General features: G+C 34.3%; 1 protein-coding gene across 1 annotated transcript in view; it reads left to right on the top strand.

Moving 5' to 3' along the window:
- Positions 1-25,607, top strand: part of ZPBP (zona pellucida binding protein) — a 28,733-nt gene extending 3,126 nt beyond the window's left edge. Inside the window, exons 2-8 of the mRNA XM_035552693.1 lie at positions 1,876-1,956; positions 6,264-6,389; positions 12,030-12,179; positions 14,344-14,562; positions 17,262-17,338; positions 20,049-20,226; positions 25,516-25,607. Of these exons, the coding sequence (XP_035408586.1) occupies positions 1,876-1,956; positions 6,264-6,389; positions 12,030-12,179; positions 14,344-14,562; positions 17,262-17,338; positions 20,049-20,226; positions 25,516-25,607 (923 nt within the window). The remainder of the gene's footprint in view (positions 1-1,875; positions 1,957-6,263; positions 6,390-12,029; positions 12,180-14,343; positions 14,563-17,261; positions 17,339-20,048; positions 20,227-25,515) is intronic.
- Positions 25,608-25,783: the final 176 nt, after the last annotated feature.

Below are 25,783 nucleotides of genomic sequence, written 5' to 3'. Positions count from 1 at the left end.
CATATAAGCAGTTCAAGAGCTCCATCTTTGGGTGTAAATTATTATTGTAAAAAAATATGTATATATATACTACTTGCCTCTTCTGCTTAGTGCCTAAACATCCCATAAAAAGCGTTGTCAGTTTGCAGTGCTTGACTTAACTTTTCTAGATACGTAGATTTCATGTGGACAGTTAATAGTGGCAGAATTTAAAAACAGGCTGTGTTTCAGGTAGGATTTATAATTGGATATAAATCAGTATGCTTTTATTGAAATAAAAGCACCTGCTGATATTTGCCCATGGAGAATCAGATCACGTTCTTTTGTGAGCTGAATTTTAGTGAAAACTTAGTTTAGTTTTTGCCAGTGTAGCAGAATTCAGGAAGACAGTATAAATATTCCAGTGAGAAAATTTTAATCCACTTTGTTTTTTAACAAAAACCCCTCTAATCTTTCTTGGAGGTCTTTGGAGAAAGCGAAGTTAATTAAAAATTTTTTGCTCCTCAAAAAAGTTGAAAAGTGGTACTTAGTGAAGAAATATTATGAAGTAAATTAAACCGTTAATCGCAGTAATCCATCATATATGAGACTACTCATGATGATCTTCTCTCGATTTTTTTTTCCTCCAGCAAGGTTTTATTTCTTCCTGCTCCCTAAGTTTTTTGAATAGAATATTCTGCTTATGTTCTCAAAGATGAGTATAGGCAGTTCTTTTAACTTACCTTGATTATCTCCACGTGCCAGCTAGAGAGCCTGCCTTGCTTCTGTTTTCTATAGCAACACTGTATGGTAGAGGAGTAGAATTACCAGCTTTATAATAGATGGGGTGAATTGATAATTTACTGTTATTGCTCAAGTCAAGGTAAATCAAATCATCTTTCTTGTGCCTCAACAAATGCCTTAATCTAAAATGAGTTTACCCGACTATTTGTTGCCTGGTGACTGTTGAAACTAAGTTAGCAGCAAGCACTGATTTGGTGCCACATAACTATTTAGCCCATCTTTGTAAAATAGTGGCTACTAATTACATGTTCGGTATTTTATTGCCATTTTTTGTGTTCAAGACTTTAGAGTCCTATGTTATTTACTTTCTTTCACAGATTTCTAAAGAACTAGAAACCACAAGCATACCTTAATTTACAGTAACCCATGTTCTTTCCAAACGGGAGGTGGAGACAAAGAACGCAAAATGTTGAGATGTCTGCTAGCCACTGGTCTCTCTGCTGCTTTAAATTCAGTGTATCTGGAAAATCTGTAAAAGAAACTCAGATCTGACTTGCACGAGAACGTCCACCTGATACTGCCCACTGAAAGATCCTTCTTTACAGTTTTCTTTTGGAAGACTTGTGTGCCTTGTAAAGCTTCTCAGTTGTTATGGAAGTTTTTGAAATCTCTATTTAAAATAGAAGAAATGCAAATTAAAGTAGCCATAAAACCCTTTGTATTTTAATTTCATGGGGAAATTAGGAAAATCACAATAATATCAAAACCCAAGCTCATTACTTCGTTAATGGTCAGTATACAGATTGATTGACTTCCTGATGGTGTGCATGATAACAATGCAGTTAAGTTTTATCCCTGTTTTGGACAGCACCTAACCCCACTATCCTCATTATGGACAGCCTTAATTTAAATCGTGATAGTTCTTTTGTAAAACTTACAAATATGGTTAAAGCTAAGCCTAAACTTAAGTGTTGTTCAGAATGCTTTTCTATATCAAACCTTGGTAATTTCTTTTTCTTGCCTATGTAAGGAACAGGCCTTGCATAAGACATTAGACAGTTACTAAATCTGTTGAAGAGCAAGTCTAATAAAGGGTTTAGATTGCCTGAAGTATGCTGTTGGCTTTTGAGAGAAATTGTGTTGTATTAATGTCATTGTTTTATCTTTTAACAGTTCAACCCTCACAGGGATTTTTAAGAAGTGCAGTGCCAAGACACAATAGCTTAAAAATAGTGGGATCCATCATATTTCCAGGTACTTTTCTTTAAACATAATGTAACAAATTTCAATTAAAATATACCAGTTTTGTTTTTACCACAGAAATGCCCTTCTCCATCATATTACTTGTTATTTAATTGTTTTAAATGTTTTAATTATTTACAATTCTGAACTGACAAGTATATTTAATAATAGGTCATAAAAGCACATATTTCTACCATTGAAATGTATTTTTATTATAGTCATTTTATAATTTTATGAGACCAAGATAGATAATTATTTTCCATAATTGTTATAAAAATAACAATGTTCTTCGTATTCTTCATCCTGGCTGTAAGACTTTTGCCCTGAAATACTGCTTTCTTGCACTGTATGCATTCCCACTTCATTTTACTTTTTCTGTACACAGAACCTGAGACTTGAAGCTTATGTTATGTTCTGCAATAAAAATGAAGAAGTGTTAAGAATTAATTGTTCATTAAATTAAACCCATCTAACTCCAGAATATAGTATAATCACTTTCTTTTCTTAATAAATTAAACAATTATTGGAAAATATGAAAATTAGATTAAAGAGGCAGTTCCTCATGCCATATGCTTATTTGTGTTGCTGTCTCTGTAATGCACATTGCCTGATTTTAATAAGGCTCTTCCCCGTAGTTTTCTCTATCTGTGTTTTACACTTACAGCTTTACTAGTAGCATACCAAGAAATTATGTGCTCTAGTCAGTATAAAATATATAAAAAAGTAACAAAAAACCCCACCACCAACAAAAAAACACTTTTCTACTGTGAGTACGAGAATAGTAATATGTTTGTTTCAACAGGGCTATTACTGTATAAGAAAGAAGAACAAAACTGAGACAAAACAAAGTCCAATTCTAGAAAATGTACATTGGTCTTTGCAGGACATTCCTCCAAACTTGAGTATCATACAGGAAGTTAACACAAGTAATTTTTTCAGACTGAGCCATACAAAAAAAAGCAGAATAACTTTTGTCAGACAGGGAGATCAAACAAACTTAAAATTGGGAATTTAGCGATGAAGTGTCTTTAGACAAATACTTTTTTTTTTTTTTCTTTTTTGAAAAGCAAACTTCTGTGTCTATTTCTTCAGATTCAGGAAAGAACTTCTGGATGGAGAAAAAGCTATCCTTAATGGAGGCAGTTGCCTGGTGATTATAGCGCTCAAATGTAAATTGAGAGATACATTTTCAAACTGGTGGTTAAAACTTTGAAAATTCTTGTTCTCACTCAATGCAAATGTAGACGAACTCAGAAACCTGTGTAATTTTTTTCCTGTCTGTGAGTTCCACCTACAGAAAGTATAGTCCTTTAATTTCCCACCTGTTTCTTTCATCATACTGCTGGTAGTTAGGAAACATGCATAGTTTCTGGAATATTTTCCTAATTTCTGTTCCTTTCTCACATCTGGAACAAACATGTCAAAAACAAATGAAAGCACGCCTTTCAAAGGTAAACAAAATAAAATGTACTGTAAGGCAAAGCATTTTTCATGTATTTAGAGCTAGAAAAATTAGCTTCTGCTCTCCCTCTCCCTCTCCGTTTCCCTCTCCTTCTCCATCTCCTTCCTCCATTCTTCCCTCTTTTTCCACTATTGCATTTAAATTCCAGATGGAGAAAGGGTCAAGTTTCTTCTATTTGAACTAGCACCAGAACGAAAGACAATATATTAATATCAGGGAGATGTTGTACTATAGCTGGGCAGCAACATACTGGATAATCAAACTTACCTGACTGAGATAACATCGTTGTACCTGTACCACTGGCTAGCTCTTGGAGTTCTGCACCTGTTTGTGTAAACAAGTTCAGCAGTGTGAATACCCACAAATAATCTCCAAAACTTTTGTTTTATAAGGAGAATGTAAAAGATTACATTTTTTGATATTGTTTTGGATGCGCAGATTCTTAGATGTATTAGCTTTTGTCGAAAGGTAAAAGATTTCTGGAAAATAATTTCTTCTTAAAGGTTTCTGATAGTAGCTTACATTATGAAATTATTTAAAGATTAATATTAAAGATTAATATTAAATAGTATTTTTTTGAGTGGTATGAAGGTTTCATCCTTTTTGTCTAGTTTTTCTGTCTTCTGATTCTGACTTCTGATTCTGTAAACTTGGCTATAATGTGACTGCAAAAGGGAAATTTGAAAGTTAAGAAGCAAGATTAAAATGTTTTTCTCAACTCTGTTTCTAAACCATTTTGTATTAATAAAGACTGTTTACACCTTCCCTTTGATACCCATTGTGAGTACACGTGACTTGGCTCCAGTGTTGCTATGAGATACTTGGCATTATCTCGTATTTTGAGTTTTGACTACCAAAATGTGGTTAAATACAGTGCTACACTATTCAAATCCTGAACTGTGGAAATACCTGACATAAATTCCCTTTTTTTGATCAGTTTCTAAAGTGATCTATTTCTATTTTTATAACAGAAAGAATATGAACAATTAAGAAAAAAAGCAAAGAACTTTAATTAAAAATATAAGATTTATTTTAAAAGCAAGAAGGCTAAATTCATACCTGGTAGATATTTTATCAGTCATTGTTTTCTATCAGATCCCCTACTGCTATATTGTTCCTACAACATATGTTTACAAAGCTGTCATGGAAATTTACAGTGGTGGGGAAAAAAATTACCATTTGGCAAGTCACAGTAATAATGACACCACAAGTTTGTTACTTTTTATTATGGATATATAAATATTTTTTAGATTGCTATAAGACAAAGCAAAATGAACATGAGGAAATCAAAAACAAAATACAAGGTGGAAGAGATATGCAATCTATATAATTTTTCTGCAGTATGTTAGTAAATTTTGAGAAAAAGTATTAAGGATTTACAATGAAAAATGCTCAGCACACCTGCAATTGCATTGATATGTAGAGTTCATATTAATTTACATGCTTCTGGGTTAAAACCTGAAATTGCACCTGTAAATGATATTTATTTCCATGATATGCTATTGGAAATTAAAAAGATATTCTTCTGTTTTCTGCAACAGAAGCTACTGTAACAAGCGAATTATTAGCTGGGATGGAAATACCTCCTGTTCTTAAGACTATCAAAATTCTAAATTTATTTTTTTCTGTATTAAATGATAATATCTAAGTCTGTATTCTGTTTAAGCAACTTAATGTTGTGAATGTAAGTGGCTCTTCATTCTTCAATGAAAGGAAACAACCATACTTGAAGGGGAGAGAAAACTGGTGCCATCGCTGCCACTTGCCATAATGGAAAAGTGGAAACTGTTTTTCTGAACGTTAATCCCTTCCTGCAACAAATAGCTAAACTGCTTTCCACCACCTGCGGGGAATCTGAAATAGTCAGTGGTAAAATAAGCAGTAATTTGTTTATTTGATTCTGTTTCACTTATTAGTCAGATTCTCTAAACCACAGCGGAGAAAATGGTAGTGATTTTATACTAATTGTAGCTTTTCGATGGCTTTAGGATAGCCTGATACATTCAAGTTCAGAATACTATAGAGCATAAATATCTAGCATGCTTCTGAAGAACACAAATGCTTTGCAGAATGTCAGTAGGAAAGGATAAAACAAATTGTACACTGAAATCATGTATATTATGGGAGTGATTATGACCACACCGATCTTGAAATTTTTAGAAGCAATTAAAGATCTGGAAGCACCTGTACACTGCAAATCTCAGGTGACATGCACACCTGCTTTACTGGGGGAAAAGACTAAGTACATCCTTACTTTACTCAGTTTTCTTCCTAAATCGTCATCTCTGAATTGAAAAATAGCTCACCATTTATTGAGGTACAGCACTAAAACCTTTTTTTTTTTTTTTTTTTTTTAAATATGTAAGCATATATATATATATGTGTATGTATGTAGTGCATTGGTAAAAGGCAATTGAGAATAGAAAGTAAACAGCAAGCTTCCAAGTCTGAGAGTTCTGGATTAACATGCTGCATCTTTACTCTCTCTGTGTGTGTTAGACACCAAGTGAGACAGTAAACTGCAGAAGCCCATGCTTATGAGAGCCTACTAAGAGACATACTCCACTCAGGAGGAGTGCACTGTGGTTCTCGTTTACAGAACCATATAAACCTAGAGCTAGAAAGAATTATCTTAATGTTATTGTCCGGAGGAAAAAAACAAAACAAAACAAAACAACAACAACAACAAAAAACTGCTCTCTATTTTTATATCTTATTTTGATGTAGATATAACAGGACCAGTGCCAAAATTAGAACTCCATTCAAGATCATCTGTGAACTACTGTGTTAAAATTGCATAGCTCACTGTTAGGATAGCATTGGTAAATATCTGATGCTAATGATAAACTTCTTTCAGTGAAAGTTTATGTCAAGCTGGATCACAACAGTCCACGTATTTTATGTGTTACAAATCATTTGAGAAACTCAGAATTGATTGATCCGATATTCCGGTGGAATGGACCAAGTGGTTATCTTTCTTCGGGTAAGGACTTATGTTCTTACATGGCCCCTGCACCCTCTCTCTTCTCTTCCTCTTCACCTGAAAAGAAGCATGATGTCTACAAAAGTGGGAATGTAAATGGAGGAGACCTAACTGAGGATACTTGGTGCTTGTATGTGTATGATACATTAACTTTCTATTTTCAGAATTCAGGATAACCAAAATAAAACAGATCTGCAGATCTCTGTAGAAGATGTTGCCTTCTCTAAAGAGTACAAGGCAGAGCAGGGCATGCTGGATACAACAGATGCTGAGGATGACATCCTTTGCTGCCTTGAGAGACAGCTGGGAGTGTTCTGTAAGGACACAGCAATAGGGTCATGGCCTGTGAGACTGAGCCTGACCTCCTGCTCAATGACAGGCTGCCTTCAGATATGAAGTTGCTTATGGGCTTGACCTCTATCCATGGAGACTTTTGTCCTGCCTGTGCAACTTGTTCCATTTTTTTCTTATTTTCACTCATAATCTCCTGTATTGCAACTTGTCATCATTGCTACTTATCCTTTTGTGATGTACCTCTTAAAAGGTACAGCTTATTTTTCTTGTAACTCCCCTTAGGTAGTGAAGCACTGCAATTGCCTCCTTATACTTCTCTAGGATAAAAATCCCAGTTTCCTCTGCCTCTTGTCCTCTAACTCCTGAACAATGTCCCGGGCTTTCTGCTTGACTTGCTCCACCTTGTTAGTATCTATCTTGTCTTGAGGAGTCCAAACAAGATACAGTGTTCGGTAGTGCCCAAATAAGTGCTGAGTAGGGAGAGAATAATCACTTAATTTAAACTGCTGATTATACTCTTGCTGATGCATCTAATGAAGTCATTGTCCTAATCTGCTAGTATGGCATGAAAACTACTAATCACTGTTTCTCCATGGAGTGTGCTGGGCTACTTGTACATTTACTACTTTTCTCACATAATAATGATTCCTTAGAGGTTATGACCTGTTCTGAGTTATGTTTTTTATTTCCTTCCATATATATCTCATTTATTCTTTAGTACAAATTCCATGTAGTTTTAAAGTATATTGTACATTATGATGAATTTATTAATCTGTTTAATCTCCTATCCTAGTTTATTGTTTAGGTTATGAACTATTCACTCTTTTACAATGGCAGTGCTACCAAATCCTGTTTGCTTTCCTGTTAGTCTATATTGTTGTCTATCAGAACTCTGTCCCTGTTTTTCATATGTTTTCAAGTAACTTTTCGTGTTACACAATCTGAAGTACCATTTGTACCATAGTGATTCTTCATTCTTAATCCTCTACATGCCAGCCTTCACAGTTGAGCATTTCACATTTTGTAACATCTGATACTACACTGTGTTTTCGCTCTGAATCTGACAACGGGCTTAGCCCTCAGTATGAATTTCTAGCATTCTTTTTTTCAGTGAGGTATAGATGTTTCTGCTTATAATTAAACCTGTGGTCTATGTCATTTTAAGTGGAACTGTTCATCTCCCTTGGGATAGATATATCCTGGTTAGCTGTGTCCTGCATTGTAAATGATATATCTTGATGCCCAGTCTGTGATGCATGGCAGACGCAGTATCAGGTATATTGTCGTGTATAAGTACTGAGCTTACTGTCTCTGACCAGACAGAGGGCAGCCTCCTGATTCACAATTAACAAAAATTGCCCTTTTGACTCCTTTGGCTTACCCAAACCACAATTTCAACAGCATTAACTATGTAGAAAATGTTTAAACCATGGAGACCTCAGACTTTCATTGGACAGATTTAAATCTCTTTCTGCAGATTGCTTCAGTAATAAATATCCCAAGTTGCTGTGCCAACCCTGGTTGACTAGTAAAAAAGTTACAGTGACAGGGGTTCTCGGCTCAGCAGAAACTTTAGGTGTACTAGAATCAGCAGCAGGAGGGCGAAAAACATTTCTATAAGAGAAGAAAACTTGTTTTCCTGACATAGCTTTCTATAGAGGTGGGAGAGGTTTTAGAAAAAAAGTGTTTAAAAAAGTGGTAATGAGAGAACTTAGCCTTCAGCCACCACAATTTTGGGTAAATGTCACAAAGAGAGTTCTTAGTCTCCTAGGGATGTCACATTCATTTTCTTTCAATTCAAGGAAAGTTTAAACAGACAAAAAGCTATCTTAAGTTTCTAACTTATGAAGTATTTGTTGTATAAAATAATTTGATTGCTTGGATGCCTTTTAGAATAGGTCCAATCCCATTAAGTGGTGAAAATTATATGGGTTTTGGTGTGACTAGTTAGTCTTCTAGTATCTAGCATAGTGAATCTCCATAATAGTAGGAAATTAGGATTCATAAACATTGCATGATATTTTATTTCATAATTTTTCAGTGTCCACAGAAAAGTGGGAATGTGGAATTGTGAATCCAGTCTTAGGAAAGACTAACAAAATCATGCTTTTCAGAATGCTTCAAAATAAATACAATTATTTAAGCATAAAATCTACAGGCAAAGAGCCTATTTTTTCATTGTACTAACTGTCATAGTTAGAAAAATTCTAACTAAAAGATTCTTTTTCAGGCAGACAAGCCCTTGACACACACCCTAAGAAGGTGTTTGGCGCCACAAAAGTTTGTCTGACTATATAAATCGAACATCATGACTAAAATAAAAAACTCACAAAGAGCAGTAAACACTCTTTTCTTTCTGTGGCCATTAACAAACAGTTCTATTTTTTGAACAAGTCGCTTTGGTTACAGATAGTTCTAGTCTAGTTATGTGTTGTTGAAACAGTAATGAAAAATTAAATACTACACGATGTTTAATTTAAAATCATTACAATTTTGAAATTAACATGCTATTTTTCTTCAATTAGTGTAGTGACTCCTCTGTATTAAGGTCTGGAAATTGTACTTTGAAGTTTTTAAACATCAGCTGTTGGGCTGGCTGACATTAAGAGTATTTCAAAATACACTTTAAGTGGATGAAAAAGATTAAAAATAATTGCTTCTTATGTTCTGCATCCTAAAGTTTCACTGCATAAAACATCACTTTTGGTGGTGTCCTGAACAATTAAATAGAACAGAAAAGATGAGAAAGCATCTCATTCTTAGACTATTTGCTAATGCAAATTAGCATTGAAAGCTTGTTCTAGTTTTGTGAAAATGAACCTAGGAATTTGGACTTAAACATCAGTTTTTTATACACATTGCTACCTAATGTACTCAAAGAAGTTTGGGAAGACTGCGACTATGTCCTTTGACAGGCCAAAAAAGAAGTAAAAAAAAAAAGTGTGTACTATATTTTTTTAAAACAGAGAACCTCAAAAGCAACCCCCCCAAAAAAAAAACACAAAAGCAAAAACAACAACAACAAAACCAACCAAACAAAAAAAACCCACAGGCTTTTGATTTTGTGATCCAATAGGAGATCCTTTACACACAGACATACAATTAAAATAATTGTATTATAAATTGTAAATATTTAAAAAATCTTTTTTTTTTTTATGTGAAGCATTCATTCTTCAAGGTACAATAAAATTCTAAAATAAAATCAGTGAAGACTTCTAAGAAGTCTTTACTATTTCTGCTGATGCATTTTCAAAAAATACTTGTGACCAAATCTCTTCGCTGAATTTCCAAACTTTGTCTTTTGTGAACTTCTTGACGTCTTTTTAATTTAGTAATAGATTTTGTAAGTATAGCAAAACTGTGATATATCTTAAAAGTGCTCCTGCTATCCAGTCAATTAAAGGTGATGCTGCTTTTGGCCCACACAGGGCAGGTGAACATGCCAACAATTAGAACTACAGTTCTTAAATCTGTGATGGTTTTCTGACAATATTAATCTGTTAGCTATTTCAGCCTACAGTAGCAAATGTTATCCTAGTTTAGAGACACATCAACTACATCCTGAGTAATTCATCAAGGATTAAAAACCTCTTCATCACCCAAAAAAATGAAAGACAGTGTCTCAGTAGTGTGAAAACCTAATATGGAATCCCAAACCTTTCTTGTCAAAGAATTTGCACTTCCAGTCTTTTTAATAGTACTCTTTTTTTTTTTTTTACCAGTGCTTAAATTTTATTTTAAACATAGTTATATATGCAGCAAAACTAAGTTGATTAAAAGCTTAAATAGATTCTTGAGGAACAAAGTTGTCCCACAGCCTGCTGCCAAGTGTGTAAAAAGATCAGGGTTGCTTTTTTTTTTCTTCTTTTTTTCTCTCTCTCTTTTTTTTTTTTTTCCCTCAGTATCTTTCTTAACATTGCGTCCCAGGAAAATCAGTGTGCATCCACACTAACATGTTAGTTTGAATAGGATTGTGGCTTTGAAGTGAATTGCTTGACCTCTTACATTTTGTTTGGATTGTGGACTGGTTGTTGATTGCACAGACTGTATTCCTATTGGATGAAGCTAATTGGAAAGGTTTGCTTTGAGTGATAACGCGTGGTCAGTTTGTAAAATCAGACTAGGACTGATCTGAAGCAAAAAACTAAGATGTCTGTAGTATAGATCTCAAGTCCTTAGCATTGATTTTTTTCAGTCTAAAAATATGTTTTTCATACCACACTAATTCCATGCACTAGATAAAGGTCTAAGTTACTCAAGATACTAAATATAGCGGGTTTTTTGTTTGTTTGTTTGTTTGTTTTTTACTCCAAAAATAGAACAAAAAATCCATTCTCAAAATATTTTATCAAAGTGAGTATTTTACCTTTAAGTCTATTCTAATCTGCTCTAATCCCAAGGTTTACTTTGACAGCTGCCAGCAAGATAGGCTGCATGCTATTATTTGAGAGACCCTTATCTGTATTGGCACTACCTGAGGACTCTTAAGTCAGGAAAGGGCTCATCAGCTGTCATCATGTAACCTACAAGCCGACTACATAGGACAAGTGCATGGCTCAACATCAGTGCCCAAAGTCTGACCTCAAATATTGCTTTTCTTTTTCCTTAAAAAATTGTAGCAGAGTCATGTTTATAATATGTCCTTTAAAGAAGGATTCCACTTCTCTGTCTTGAGCTAAGGAGTGGTGTTAAGACTTAGGCCACTATAACTGTGCATATCTTTCCATGCAGAAAGATTACTTTACAATCTTAAGCATATATTATTCTAATTTTGGCATATAAATACGATGTTTTTTTGGAACGTCTGTCATACACTACTTGCTTAACTTGAACTTCCTGTCCTGCTTACTTACTTTCAAGTTTACTGCATGCTAAACATTGCCAGCTGGTAATTAGTTGATTGGTTGAGACTGAAGACTGAGAGGCTACTACTCCCTTTAACTATATAAAGGTAAAATTACTAAAAACAAACAAACAAACAAACAAACAAAAAAACACGACAACAAAAAACACCTTTATTTGACCACTTTGTCTTTTTTTTTTTTTTTATCTGGGAGTTTTTTGCTCTTGGAAGTGGATATTGTAGAGAATATAATAGATGCTGTAGGTCAAATAAAAACAGGTTTCTAGGACTGCTTCATGAACCAATACTTAAAAACACAGTAGCAATAAGGAATATTTGTGTAAAGCTGAAGTAAATGACACCCTCTAAGCTCCAGTTTCTGATTCCCATGCCTTCAGCTGAATCCATGTTATTATACGGTTTAAGAGTAAATAACCATTTGGACTGTTACTTTCTGCATTTTCTCATGACAGCTAAAGTTATTTTATTACTATGTTTACTAGAAAATAGCAGTGTGCAAATATCACCAACGGGAACTTTAATATTGAGACACTTCAAATCTCATCTGAGTGGAGTTTACAATTGTTCTCTTCTTTATAAGTTAACAGCAACGCAACCTGATAAAAAACTCATTTTAAAATATCTTATTTATGGTAAGTTATCAACCTTGGTAAGTGTGCTTTTACACTGAAAAAGATTTTATTTTAAAATGTGTTGCTATTTATAAATAAGTAGTGCTTACTTAGAACTTAACTTGGGGAGGTAAAGATGTTCTGTTTCTTTGGATAAACTGTTTTTATTAGCATTTGCTACCAGGCAGTTCATTTAATGGCATTTACAGAGCCTTACATGAAGCTCACTGGTGTACTGAGAAATTTATGAACACAATTCTTTTTAAAAAAGAAACATAAAACATAATGAAATGCAACAAATTGAACAGGCAGTAATCTTTAACAACATAAAAATACTCTGATTTTAAATTGAATTATTCTTTAGGAGATTAACTTTAGCACAGACATATGGATTTATTTCACACCAGATTAATGTCTTAATTATTACCCAATTGTGTTTTTAAAATATAAAGTATGTACCATTTAATTATATAATATTCGTAGCTCATTCTTTCTTGTTCTGATTACATAGTTGTCTGTCAGGAGGTAAAGTCTTTGATGAAGTGAAAGTGAAATATTATAAAGGCAATGTCATTCATTACTAGCTCTCTCTTTCTTCCCTGAAGTATAGAAATTTTTTCTTGTGGAGATGTAGGCAAGAGTTCCTATTGCCTTAAACAGAATGGTGTCTGATCTTAAATTTGAAATGCATACCAGTGCTCATTTAAAGGCTTGGTAGAGCACAATAACCTAAATTAACCTCCAATGTAAATTAGAGTTTGGCCTCAGTAGACTTAATGTAGAATACCTATGTCTTTTAGCAATTAGCTTGCTTGACAGAATTGGATAGAAAGCAATTTATTTGAAGCAGTTTTGATGGAAAAGTTTATTGTTTTCAGTAATGCAGTCTTACATTTTTCAATAAGGATCCAAATCTAAATATTAGCATACAAAACTCAAGTTTCATACAAATACAAAAAAGTCTAGAACATGCAGCAGCAAAGGAAAGGAAAAGGAGGACGCAAAAGCAAAGTGGAGGATCTTCTGAGCTGTCTTAATTGGATGTTCTGCAGCTATCCTAGTATTCGAAGGGATTCTGTAGGAAAGCTGGGGAGGGACTCTTTGTCAGGGAGTGTAGCGATAGGAGAAGGAGTAATGGCTTTTAAAAGAGGGGAGATGTATATTAGATGTAAGGAAGGAATTCTTCATGATGAAGGTGACGAGGCACTGGAACAGGTTGTCCAGAGAGGCTGTGGATGCCTCATTCCTGGAAGTGTTCAAGGCCAGGTTGGATGGGGCTTTGGGCAACCTGATCTGGTGGGTGGCATCCCTGCCCATAGCAGTGGGGTTGGAACTAGATGATCCGTAAGGTCCCTTCCAACCCAAGCCATCCTGTGATTTTCTCTTTTGTTTCGGCTGGTTTGGTTTCTCTTCCTCCATTCTTTCTTCCTTGCACCTCTCCCTGCTTTCTTATTTCTATGATTCTACCCACACCTTGACCTCTCTTCTTCATTCTTTCACTCCTGTTTTTAATTTAACAACTTAGCATTTTGTTCTGTTGGTCTTAAGCTTTGTGTAAGTAGAGTGGTTACCATGAATAAAATATGCATTTTATGGTACATCAATATATTTGTAAAAGATGTCTGGGTATGCATTTAGCTTCACAGTAAAGTTGAAATAACTGATTCTTCCTTAAAAGTAAATTTCATACCTGTATGGTAGCTTGTTCAGGTACTTACATTGATAGAGAAGGAATTTCTGTTCAGTTTTTACTTCTTTTAATATACTTAGGTGATAGCTGACTAAGAAATGTAAGATACACTACTATAACTAATGATAATGGATGAGATGAAATACTGCACAACAAACTACAGGATATTTTGTAACATGCTTCTTAACCTTAACTTTCATATTCTTGATGCCTCTACTGTAGTTTCCTGTTGGTTTAAAAAAAAATTACAGTAATAAACAGTAAGACTTACCTATGGATATAATTAAGAATGTGGACTTGCATAACTCTCTCAAGTGTTTCTAAATAGCCCAGTATATGTTATGTATCATTAAAAAATCTTTGGGTGTTCAAAGTAGGTTTTGCTTATAAATTAAGGATTTCAATTAATAATTTAATTTTCAAGTATATAAATTACTTTTCTTTCTTCTTACTTCATACATTTTCCTCATCATCTTTCGTATTTTTTTCCTGCAGCTTACTCTGATCCTCAATATTACTATGAATTGACAGTACGGTATCACGCAGCCCCCTGCAATAGTTTTCATAATATTTCTTTCAAGAAGGCCTTGATTCAGATACTAAACAAGCTTGTTGCTGAACTTTCTTGTGAGGTTATGTTAATTAAGTCAGAATGCCATCATGTAAAAATGCAGAGAGGAGGTCTACAGAATGAAATGTTCTTTACATTTTCAGGTAAAAATCTGCCTTACTTTTAAATAATAGTTAGATTTTTTTATAGCTAGTGGAATTTACTGCTTATATGCTGAAAGTATTGTAAGTATTTAAAATTAAAGTTTTTCGATTGTTCAAAGTATTGTATGTGAAATTAATGTCAAAAAAGATAGTTATGTACTCAAAAATGTGTCTTTTACATTATTTCATAACAGCTTCAGAACTTTTTATGGTTCTGGATAGATCAATATGTTTTTTATTTTTTATCATAAAACTTTATCATGCTCCTTAATGCACACTAACATGGGAAGAAAAGTGATACAGTGTATTCCATAACTCCCTAGATGACCTTCCTCTAGGCACCTATTATAGGTATGTAAATTCTTCCATGGATGTGCTGTGGGGTTGAATGAGATGAATCTCAGTATCTTTCCTTCTTTAAGTGGCAATAATACAAGTGCGAAATTTAGTGTTTTTTTTTTTTTTTTCTAAAACAAAAACAGAAAAACAGTAGGAGTGTAAAGGAGATCCAGGTAAGAATAAGTTACCAAATATACTGGGTTGACTTTGGTATTTTCGGTTTCCTTTAGTCACGATTCAAAGCAAATAATTAGGTGGCTTAGAATCAGAATCACTGAATGGTTTGTGTCAAAAAGGACTTGAAAAATCCCTTCCCCGCCCCCACCGTGGGCAGGGACACCTCCCACCAGATCAGGTTGCCCAAAGCCCCATCGAACCTGGCCTTGAACACCTCCAGGGATGGGGCATCCACAGCTTCTCTGGGCAACCTGCTCCAGTGCCTCACGACTGGCGGTGGTAAATATTGTAAATAATTTTCAAATTATAGTAAATAATATGCATAGTAAATAATTTTCTCCTTACATCTAATTTTAATCTCTCCTCTTTTAGTTTAAAGCCATTACTTCTTGTGAGTTGGGGAGGGCAGATGTCACTAAATTATGGAGGATTTATTTAAGGCTTCTTACTGAGTGTCATTATATATTGTAATAATTATAAAATGTTATAACTGATATTTGAGTGTCTTTATACATAAATGACCTTACAGTGTGTTAGTTACTTATCATCCCTGCATAAAGTTCATGTATTAAAAATACATTTTCACTTTAATATAAACTTTTTTTATTGAGGTTTGTTTTCAGAATATTCCTTCCGAACACTGAAACCATATGAAAAGAAAGTCTCAGCTCCTTTATGCTGTGAATGAGGTCTGAAAGAACATGTGATGCAGTCCCTATATATGTGTAGTTCACCTGAATTACTTTATTTTATTAAAAGAGATCTCTAAAACCCAAAGAGATGCAGTTGGTAATTGCTGAGCTGAATATATGTAAGAGCATATGTAAAATTTTTGTGAGCTTACTCTAATTATTTCAACTCTAAAAAGGCTATTCTTTCATTGTTTTCATATATTGTATTAGATTAGTCACTATGTAGACTGCAGACATGCAGTTTGAGGAGATACCTTTCTGAAAAAGAATACCAATTGCATGTTTTCCACTTTCCACTTTACGATTTAAATTTTCTCAAAAATTAAATATAACTACTTACAAAAATAATGAAACTATTAGTTAGCTGTGTTTGCCTGAAGACTGTATTTGTAGTAAATAGCACTGACGTGAAGAGTGTAGCTAGTTTAGGTTAATTATTTATTGAGATGACATAAGTGAGATTTAAACAATGTGCAAGCTTTATAGAATGTTTGCACAATGCTTTGAAACATTTCTACAATCAAGGAGGAGAAATTCTCCAGTTAGAGATTTTGGTCAATTTAAACTTTGATACAACCCAGAGGTAAACTACACATTCTTTATTAGCTGGAGGTATTAGCACTTTTTGATTTCTAAGCAGCTTTTGGCATTCAGAATTACTTCTGTGACAGAGGTAGGTAAAGCTTATAATATAAGGAGTGAAATTAACATGTTAACAGATAATTTTCTTCTTACTATGGCAGGTTAATCTAATGCGAGTTCTGGAGAGTAGGCCAGCAGCTTCTAAACTATTTCTTGGGCCTTTAATGTAACATGTTAGTCAGTTGACAAGGAACGTGGACCCATGCAAATGGATTACTAAAATGTAACTACAGTTTTCATTCAGTCTATACTTCCAGGTTTTCCTTCTGTTCAATGTCCCATAGGGATTCCTATGAGGATGGACAGGGTTGAGTGGGTGAAGATATGGAATTAAGATGTGTGCAGGGGAGAAGACCAGTGGGGGGAATCTTTAAAACACTAGATATTGCTGTAGTTGTTCTTGAGACAAAACTTGAGTCCATTGTTTGGACAGTCAGAAGCTTGAACTGTTAGGGTTCCTAGCTAACTGTTTCAAAACTTGTCTTCATAAATGCATAATAATAGCTAAGTAATTAGGGAAGAAGTAGATTATTTCTTCTGAAAGGATTCAGATGCATATAAATCTGGGAAGCATCTAGGATTACACATTTCCTTGCCATCAGAATTCACAAATAAATGGCAGTTCCCGTGAAATATTTAAGTATATGGAAAACTAGACATAGACATATTGATAATGTCTGGAAGAGGAAAGACTGTATGGTTTCGCTAAAATGTTGCAAGTCAGACATCTGAAATGTGGATATGTTTCAACATTCTTGCATCAGAAATTACTAGAATCTTAAACCAGTAAATAAAAAAATGTTGATTTCATTTACTGTTCTTCTGTAAATAGATTGTATTTTGTTACAGTTACTTGCTTAGACAGAGAAGAAAACAACAGACTATGTAAGCGAAGTGCTTGTGATGCATCTCACAGATTAAACAAGGTACAGTAGATGGAGGAATAAAATGGCAACTAACATAATAAGCTACTCTAATGAAGTATAATATCAACATAAAATATGAAGCATAATTTGTTTAATGAAGAAATCAATGTAAAAGTTTTAGTGGATATAAATTTCATTAAAAATACAAATTTGGTTAAAATTGTCAATATTCTGTTGCCCTTGTTGCTAAGGCAGATCACACTATTGGTCTGTATTAAGTCTGTTAAACAGAGTATGAGAAGTAGCAAGACAATCAGGAACCTTTGAACATACACTGTCTTATAAATACTAAACATGTTATTTGTAATGGAGTGCCTTTCCATAACTTCAAAGTGATCTTACCACTAATCTGGTAAAATTTTAGCTGCTTGCAGATTTTTTTATTTTTTTTATTTTTTTTTTTAAGAATTTCGTCTCTTCCAGCAGTGAACCAGAAGCCAGCCTTTTGCTTACCAGGTTAACTGTTAATTCAGAGGTTCTTAATGGGGAAAGGAAAAAGAGAACGGGAAGTACAGGAGGAAGATATGCCTTCTGCCATAGGAGGGGAAGGGAGCACCTCTCCTATGAAGACAGAAGAGGCTGAGGGAGTTGCGGTTGTTCAGCCTGGAGAAGAGAAGGCTCCAGGGAGACACCACAGCAACCTTCCAGTACCTAAAGGGAGCCTACAGGAAAACTGGGAAGGGACTCTGTCAGGGAGTATAGTGACAGGACAAGGGGCGATGGCTTTAAACTAAAAGAGGGTAGGTTTATATTAGATATAAGGAAGAAATTCTCCACTCAGAGGGTGCTGAGGCACTGGAACAGGATGCCCAGGGAAACTGTGGATGGATGCCCCATCCCTGTAGGTGCTCAAGGCCAGGCTGGATGGGGCTTTGGGCAGCCTGGTCTGGTGGCAGGTGTCCCTGCCCATGGCAGGTGAGTTGGAACTGGTTGGTCTTTAAAGGCCCTTCTAATCCAAGCCATTCTATGGTTCTGTGGTTCTACGATAAGCAAAGAGAAAGGAGTTGGAAGGAAGGGCATGAAAAGGTGTATGTTTGCTGAAGGTATCTTGGAGAGGAGAAATGAGTTGTTAGGAAACTAACAACTCATGCTGTGAGGAACCTGTTGTAACATAGGAGATAAACACATGCTGTCACACTGAGCTTCTGTTGCAGTACTTAGGCCGCTGCATCTTTATACTGGCAGTCATTTTCCTGCCTCGTTTCCATATTTAGCTGCTCCATAACACCCATCCATAGAAATTTGATACTGGTTTCATCTCAGAAACATGCTGATGAAGTCCCCTACTGTTCATGGATTTAGGGTCTGATAGGTCATGTTTTCAAAGAAATGATGGGGTGGATAAAAGAGCTTTTTTATTTGCCCACATTTTGAAGAAAATTTTGTGGATCATGAGTATATTCACCTACAATGTGGATTAAAGTACTGTCAGGACATATAAAGGAGAGCTCAAGGCAATCTTGACCAGTGTTTTTCTAAGCAAATCCTTCACAGTATGCCAATTATAGGTGCTCCCTCTATTCAGTATAGTGTTGATTTGAATGTTGTTCTGAAGCATCTGCCTCTACCTCCCCATTGTGAAGAATATGCATGCAAATCGTCCTTTGGGATTCCACTAAAGGGGCAAGGGAGGCTAAAATATGCAGTCCTTGTTAAGCAGCTTTTTCCACTGGAAGGAAAAAAAATGAATCTGTGGGGAAAGCTCATGGTCAAAGCTAATTTTTTTTGTGCAGACAAGAAGATCAAAATAAGAGTGTATAAATAAATTTGGTTTTGCCTTTTTTGTAATCTGTGTGTGTACTGAACTTTGCAAGTCTATTAAAGTTTTTTCACTTTTTCTGTTCAGCTTTCTATATATATGATTAATCCCTGTATACAAATGAATTGCTGTCTGGACATGAAACATTGAGACTTCTTACTTTGTCAGGTTGCTAATCAGTCTATTTTTTGTTACAGATTTTATATCATTTATTCAGTTTAACTACTATGAACTAAAATCTTTGATATTCCAATGTCATGCACCTATTAAGAAAGTAAAAAAATGAGAGAAAATAAGGATTTTTAAAAAATACACATTTCTTTTGTCTAGGGAGTTGGAGCAGATGAGACATAACAGAGCTCTCTTGTACCCTAATATTTCTGTGACTCTATGCTGCTGGTTCTGCACTGATTGAAACAAATATTTATGCTATATAGGATTCTATTTGTACAAATCTTTTTGAGTAACAGAATTATTCTTGTATGGTTATGTTTGATTGATTTAATAATCTCTTTATCTAACTTGGTTGCAGGAGACCTTTGGCATTTTTTTTTTTAATTGAAGAGAGATATCTAATATGGATGGAAAGTATGAAATCTAATTGGACCTAAATAATAGTACCTGTGTAGGAGGGAAAGCTGCAAAACTATTGATGCTGAGCTACAGATGTTTAATGCTGGCAAAATTGCCATGGATTAGCTTTAAAAGTTGTATTTATATAATCCTGAAAACTTTCAGAGATATTGCATTAATTGATCACGGTTTACCTAAAATAAAAACAATGTATTCAAGAATATCAGATTATCCTGTTACCATTCCACCTCCCTGCTACAAACAAAGGGTTTAGTAATATGTCCTTTAAATCCTAAATCATACCCACATTCCTCAGTCTTTCTATTCTTGCCTCTTTGCATCAAAGACTCTGAAAAAATATTATTTGTTTCAATTTAGGCAAAATACCTCATAGAGAGATTTTTTAAGCAAGAAGTAGAAGTTAGGAAGAAGACTGCTGAACCGTTGCCTGAAATATACTACATTGAAGGTACTCTGCAAATGGTGTGGATTGATCGCTGCTATCCAGGATACGGAATGAATGCTCTAAGACATCCAGGCTGTCCAGAGTGTTGTGGTAAGTGACAAATTCATTTATCATACAAACATTAAATACAGTTACAATGCTTTTTGCTCCGATTGAACAGAATATTGGCTGTGATCCTGACAAGTCTGTCAAGGTAGCCAATACTGGGTCAGATTGGTACTTGGGTAAAACATTTGTAAAATCTTACGAATTTAGACTTTAAGACAGACTCACAATTTCTGTAGACTGATTTAAATTAAAATTAATCAAATTAATTTCAGACCTCTAGATACCAGTGTTTTGTTTTTTTTTTTTATGAGTTAGTGTAGAAAATCTGCAATCTTACAAGGTATGTTTCAAGTATTGTTTTTCAGGTCAGGCAAAGAAGACAATTATGTTTATCCTTAAAAGCAGGAATATTAGTTAATGCTTTAATGTAATTACAAACTTAAATGCTTTGTTCCAGATCTGAGATACGGAGATCTCAGTGAGAATAAAGTGAGATTAAAATAATGAATTAGTAAATATCTGTGATCCATTTGGTATAAAGAAAAGGGAGGACTGATTGAATTCTGTTGATTTTATTCATAGGAGTCCTCATATTAAAACAAGTGATAAACCTTTATCCTAGATGTTCAGGATCATTGTTTTGAAAAGTGGCTTTGCCAGATTACATTTCCCCTGGCAAAAGGTTATTCATATGATTCCCAGATATTGAGACTGAAGTCTCAAGGGAACATCGGAAGACAGACATGTAGAGAATAAATCTGTTGTGATGCTTTTGACACGGATAATTCCCTATAGAGCTAGAAATGGTGAAAGAAACACTGGATTACATATCAAAGACAGTTTACAGTATGGACTACACTTTAAAAAGAAATATTAAGAACATGGAAGAAATTAGAAAACAGAAGGAGACAATTCTAAAATTGCAGGATATGGCAAATGCTTCCATGTGCTATTGCTTTTTCCAGTTTGTTGTCTTCATGAGAGAGACGAATTTTTAGTCCATTTATTCCAGAAAAAAAATATAAATAAATATATATATATATATATATGGAAGGGCAAGATATATATCAATTTAGTACATTTATTGCAATACAAGGCCCTGTTGCACAAAGCACCATTGATTTCAAGGAAAGGTACATGAGAATCAATTTTAGAAAAGCATATCTTCTTTTTAGGATGATTTGTTATGTACAGACTGCAGTTTTGTTTTCGGCTTTCTAAATCCATTCTTTCTTTAGTCCATACTAAACTAATTTATATTTCTTTTCTCTTCAAAATGGAATTTTTGTCTTATCTCTGATGGCCGTTTAACACCAGCAGTGAAAAATAATAGTGTTTTCCTAGCTGACATCCTTTTTTATACCCCCCTGCACTAGACAGAAATATTACATAGCTCTACAACAATTTTAGCCCAAGAAGCTGATTCCTGTTCAGCTGGGATCATAACAGACGTATCTTTGGCTGATACAGAGGCAAGATTTCACATCTGAGGTACACAAGAATCTGAAACAGCCAGTCCTGAAACATGCCTACTTACTACTTCCCATAGTTGCACATGTCATTCTACCAGCATACTCAAACATATATTCTTTTCCTTTCTTGACCTCTTGGTAAAATTCATCTTTTCCTTTCCCAGAATCCAAAACACCCTATCATAGGCAGTATAACTGAAAGGGTCCTCTGCTATTGACCAGTCTATCATTCTACCTCAAAGCAAGATACCAGCTTCAATTATTCCTGACAGATGTGTCCTGCGTGATCTTGAAAACCTCAGAGGACAGACTTCAGACTCCAAAGGACACACAACTCAGTACTCAAAATCATTGCTACCGGAAAGCTTTTCTCTCAGAAACGTTTGTAGTTTCCCTTGATATAGTTTATACCTGCTACTTCTTGTTATGTCTCAGTGAATCTGGAAACAATTCTGTCAACTCTATCTTTGCAACAGCTTCTGTACATCCTTAGAAGACTGACCGTTTTCTTTTTCTGATACTGTCTTCACTGAACTAAGTTCAGTCTCTTGGGTCATATTTTGGGTCATGTTTTGGATCATGACCTCTGTTCAACAATTTATTAAATTTATTAAAAATTATTAAAATTATATAAATTTATTAAATTTATTAAATAAATTATTATCTACTACAGGTTCTCTATGTTTCTTTTCTATACCTCAGACTTCATGAGTAGTTCTCTAAAGACCATGCTAACATGGGAGAATTACTTTGTGTATCTTACATACATGGCTAGTACTACTCATTATGACTTTTTTTTTTTCAGCAATATGAAATGGATTCATAATCAACCGTGATTTGCTACAATCCCTAAATCTGTTACAAAAAGAGAAAACAAAATATTTTCCCATTATTTTTCTTAGTGGGAAAGCTTTTTCTAAAACATGCACTTACTCATGGAAACATTTTGATAAATACATTTTCATGAAAAAAAACAGCAGAGTTATCCAGTAATTTCCTGTGTTGTTGCAGGGACCAGCTCATATAATCCAGTTAAAACAGTTTTAAGATCCATTTTAGAACATTTTGGGAGCTTTAATCTCTGTTGTTACTCTTGCTTTGTAGTTAAGACGATTCAGCTTTTAATCTAAATTCATGGAAAGTTTATATTCATTTGCTCTGATGTAGAGACTGCCCTTTAGCTTACATAGATTTTTCTTCTTCTCCTATTTTATAATTGGAACATGTCAACCACTTTCTATCTGCTTTCGTAAGAATCTGCATTTGACAAACCTTCATCTCCCATGCCCCATTTTAAGTTTAATTTTCTTGCACAGGGATGACTAGAATTTAACAGGGTATTTCAGATGAGCTCTCCCGAGTGCCTTTTACGTCATCAGTGCTTTTATTTGGTCCAAAGAACTTCTGATAATCTTTTTAGTGAAAAAAATTACTAAAATTTGTCTAAGAGCAAGCTAATGAGTAATCCCTTTACCAGTTCCTCTCCAACTCTTATTTCCCTTTTAAGCATCATTCAGTACTCCTTTTTTAATTTTCCTTCGAATCGTAGTTTTCTGCAGTTTATTGAATTTGCATGTGCTGCCATATCAGGTGCTTTCAAATTAATTAGGTATTTATCTTCACGGTAAAACAATCTCAGATTGTATTATTTTCTGCTTACTTGCATGTATTTCAGAGTTCATGAAGTCTTTACATTGCATTTAAGTCTGATCAGCTACTCTATAGTTTCTATGATTCTTTTTCCCCTTTCTGACAATTTTATAATACTTTCTTACCTACCAGTCATAGGTTAGCACCAGTGATATTTTACCCCCACAGATACATTGAAAACCTCAGATAATTGTGTTACCCTTTCATATGCCAATTCTATTTTGGAATATGAAACCAGATGTTTCTAGTCTCCTGGTCTCAATATGGATGTGACAGAATTGGAAACATTACGGCATAGGCTCATGAACATGGAGAAATAAAAAAATATATATGTATATCCTCTGCAGGATTCATAAGGAAAAACCTACTGGAGTTCTGATACATCAAAATAACTGGATTTTAGTTTCATTGTTCTGTAGCCTTTATTATTTTTATAATACCTAATTTCATGTCATACTTTACTAGTCCTGGTTCCTCCATGTCATTGCGTAGTGCTCTGTGCACAATGCATCATTTATTTTACACTGCCATCACAGAATTTATGCACTAAACATAACCCTTTCACTTAACTGCATCATCTACCAATCCAAATCTCCTGTATTAGAACTTGCTTTCATCTTCTTCCCCATACTCCACTCTAACATTCTTTTATACAACATTATGTCATCATTCTTTTTTTTCCCCATTTGCTTTTATATTAAAATGACATTAAATCAAGACATTGCTTTACCTTCTGTACCGTTTTTCTAGTCTAAATCTCATTCTGATTTATTTCAATTATTATTCTGATATATTTCAATTAAACATGTTAACCTGATTAGTCACTGGGTGATGCATCTATCTCTAGAGAAATCTGTTTGGCAAAACACACTGGTGGTGAAACATATCAAAACCTTGCTCATCAGGTACCAAACAAGTGATTTCGTAGAGGCAATGACTTAGAGAGGAGTTTCTACTGATTACTAATTCCATTTAGTCTCCTGCCTTTTGTAAAAGTGCCTTGAATATACAGAACTGGTGAATACAAACACCTTAGAAATTTTCATATAATTTCATCTTGATTTTACTGTTTTTCTGCTTTTAAAGCCCATTTTACATTAAATATTCCACAGTATTACAGGACAATTGAATTAAATATTTAGTTATCAGATACATGAGGTATCAGTTTATAGGATATAAGAACAAATTAAGATGTTACGGGTTTTTCAGTTTGTGTGAAATGGCAAGTATATAAATTATGCTGTAAGGATAGAATATTTTGCTCGGATGTTTATACTTTCAAAGCAATGGTATACTGATAGGAGTTTTTTGTCACTGAAAAAGATTGAAAGTTTACCAATTAGTTTTCAGCAGCTGGCTAAGTAAGCTACAGACCTCCTTGCTAAGGTTCCTTTCTCCTTTTCATGCTTTCCCCTAGGTAGCAGGTTACAGTACTGAGAAATTATAGAAGTAATAGTAACTGCAATAGAATTCCACCTTGCTCCCATTAAACTGAAAATTTGGAAGAATTTACTAGAAGCATACTTATAATCTTAACTAAAAAGCATATAGTTATTCCTCTGGTACACATGCAGAGGAATGTGCTTACATGTATTTGTAAAGCTTTCTCTTTGCTGTAAAGCCATCTTGGTCTGCCTGTACTCATGTACTAAAGATGCAAGGTGTTGATGTCATCTGCAAAGGAACCTTTCTTGCTTACATTTCATAAGACCTCTAAAGCCCTCTCCAGTCAATAACAGTGGCAAAGAATGCTAGGCAAGATAATAACAGCCCACTGAGGATCAAGTGAATCCTGCCAGCCTCAACAAACGAAGGTAAACCAAATACTGAAAATCCTGCTGAAGGTTTGTGCATTAGTGACTAAGAATTCGTTATTAAGCCAGGCAAAACCAAATACCCAGGTAAACACAGACTCCGCAAAAAGAAGGAAGGTCTTAAATACCTTTGCATACTGAATACTAATGCTGTTCATTTAAGATCTTTCCTGAAGAACGGCTAACATTGCTAAATTGACCTATGATTCACGATAGTTGTAGCCAAATAGCTCAAATTCTGCTTTCATCAACTAGCAGAATGCTGGGTAAAAAAATAAATAAAATTATTTTTTTCAAATAGGTAAAGATACATCTTTAATTTATCATTTCAAATGTAAACAATTGTGTATTAATGCCATTTAAATTCCTTCTTTTTTTTTTTGGTGTCCATATAGTTATCTGCAGCCCAGGATCATACAATCCTAGCAATGGAATTCACTGTCTTCAGTGTGACAGCAGTTTGAAATATGGAGCAACAAAGTGCTAGTGGTTGAGGGATTTGCAGTGTTGCAATAGCTCTTATGTATTTTAATGTGGTAATATTAATAAATATTTTTACATGTGTACAGTTTGTCGTGGTTACATTAATAGGATACACTTGTTTTTAAGAAATAATGATTAATCTGCATATTGTTAAAATATTTTTGGTCATATCACTTAGGT

Source organism: Cygnus atratus, chromosome 2 (genome assembly GCF_013377495.2).
Source record: "Cygnus atratus isolate AKBS03 ecotype Queensland, Australia chromosome 2, CAtr_DNAZoo_HiC_assembly, whole genome shotgun sequence".
NCBI classification, from domain to species: Eukaryota; Metazoa; Chordata; class Aves; order Anseriformes; family Anatidae; genus Cygnus; species Cygnus atratus.
This window is presented reverse-complemented; position numbering and strand designations above follow the sequence as displayed.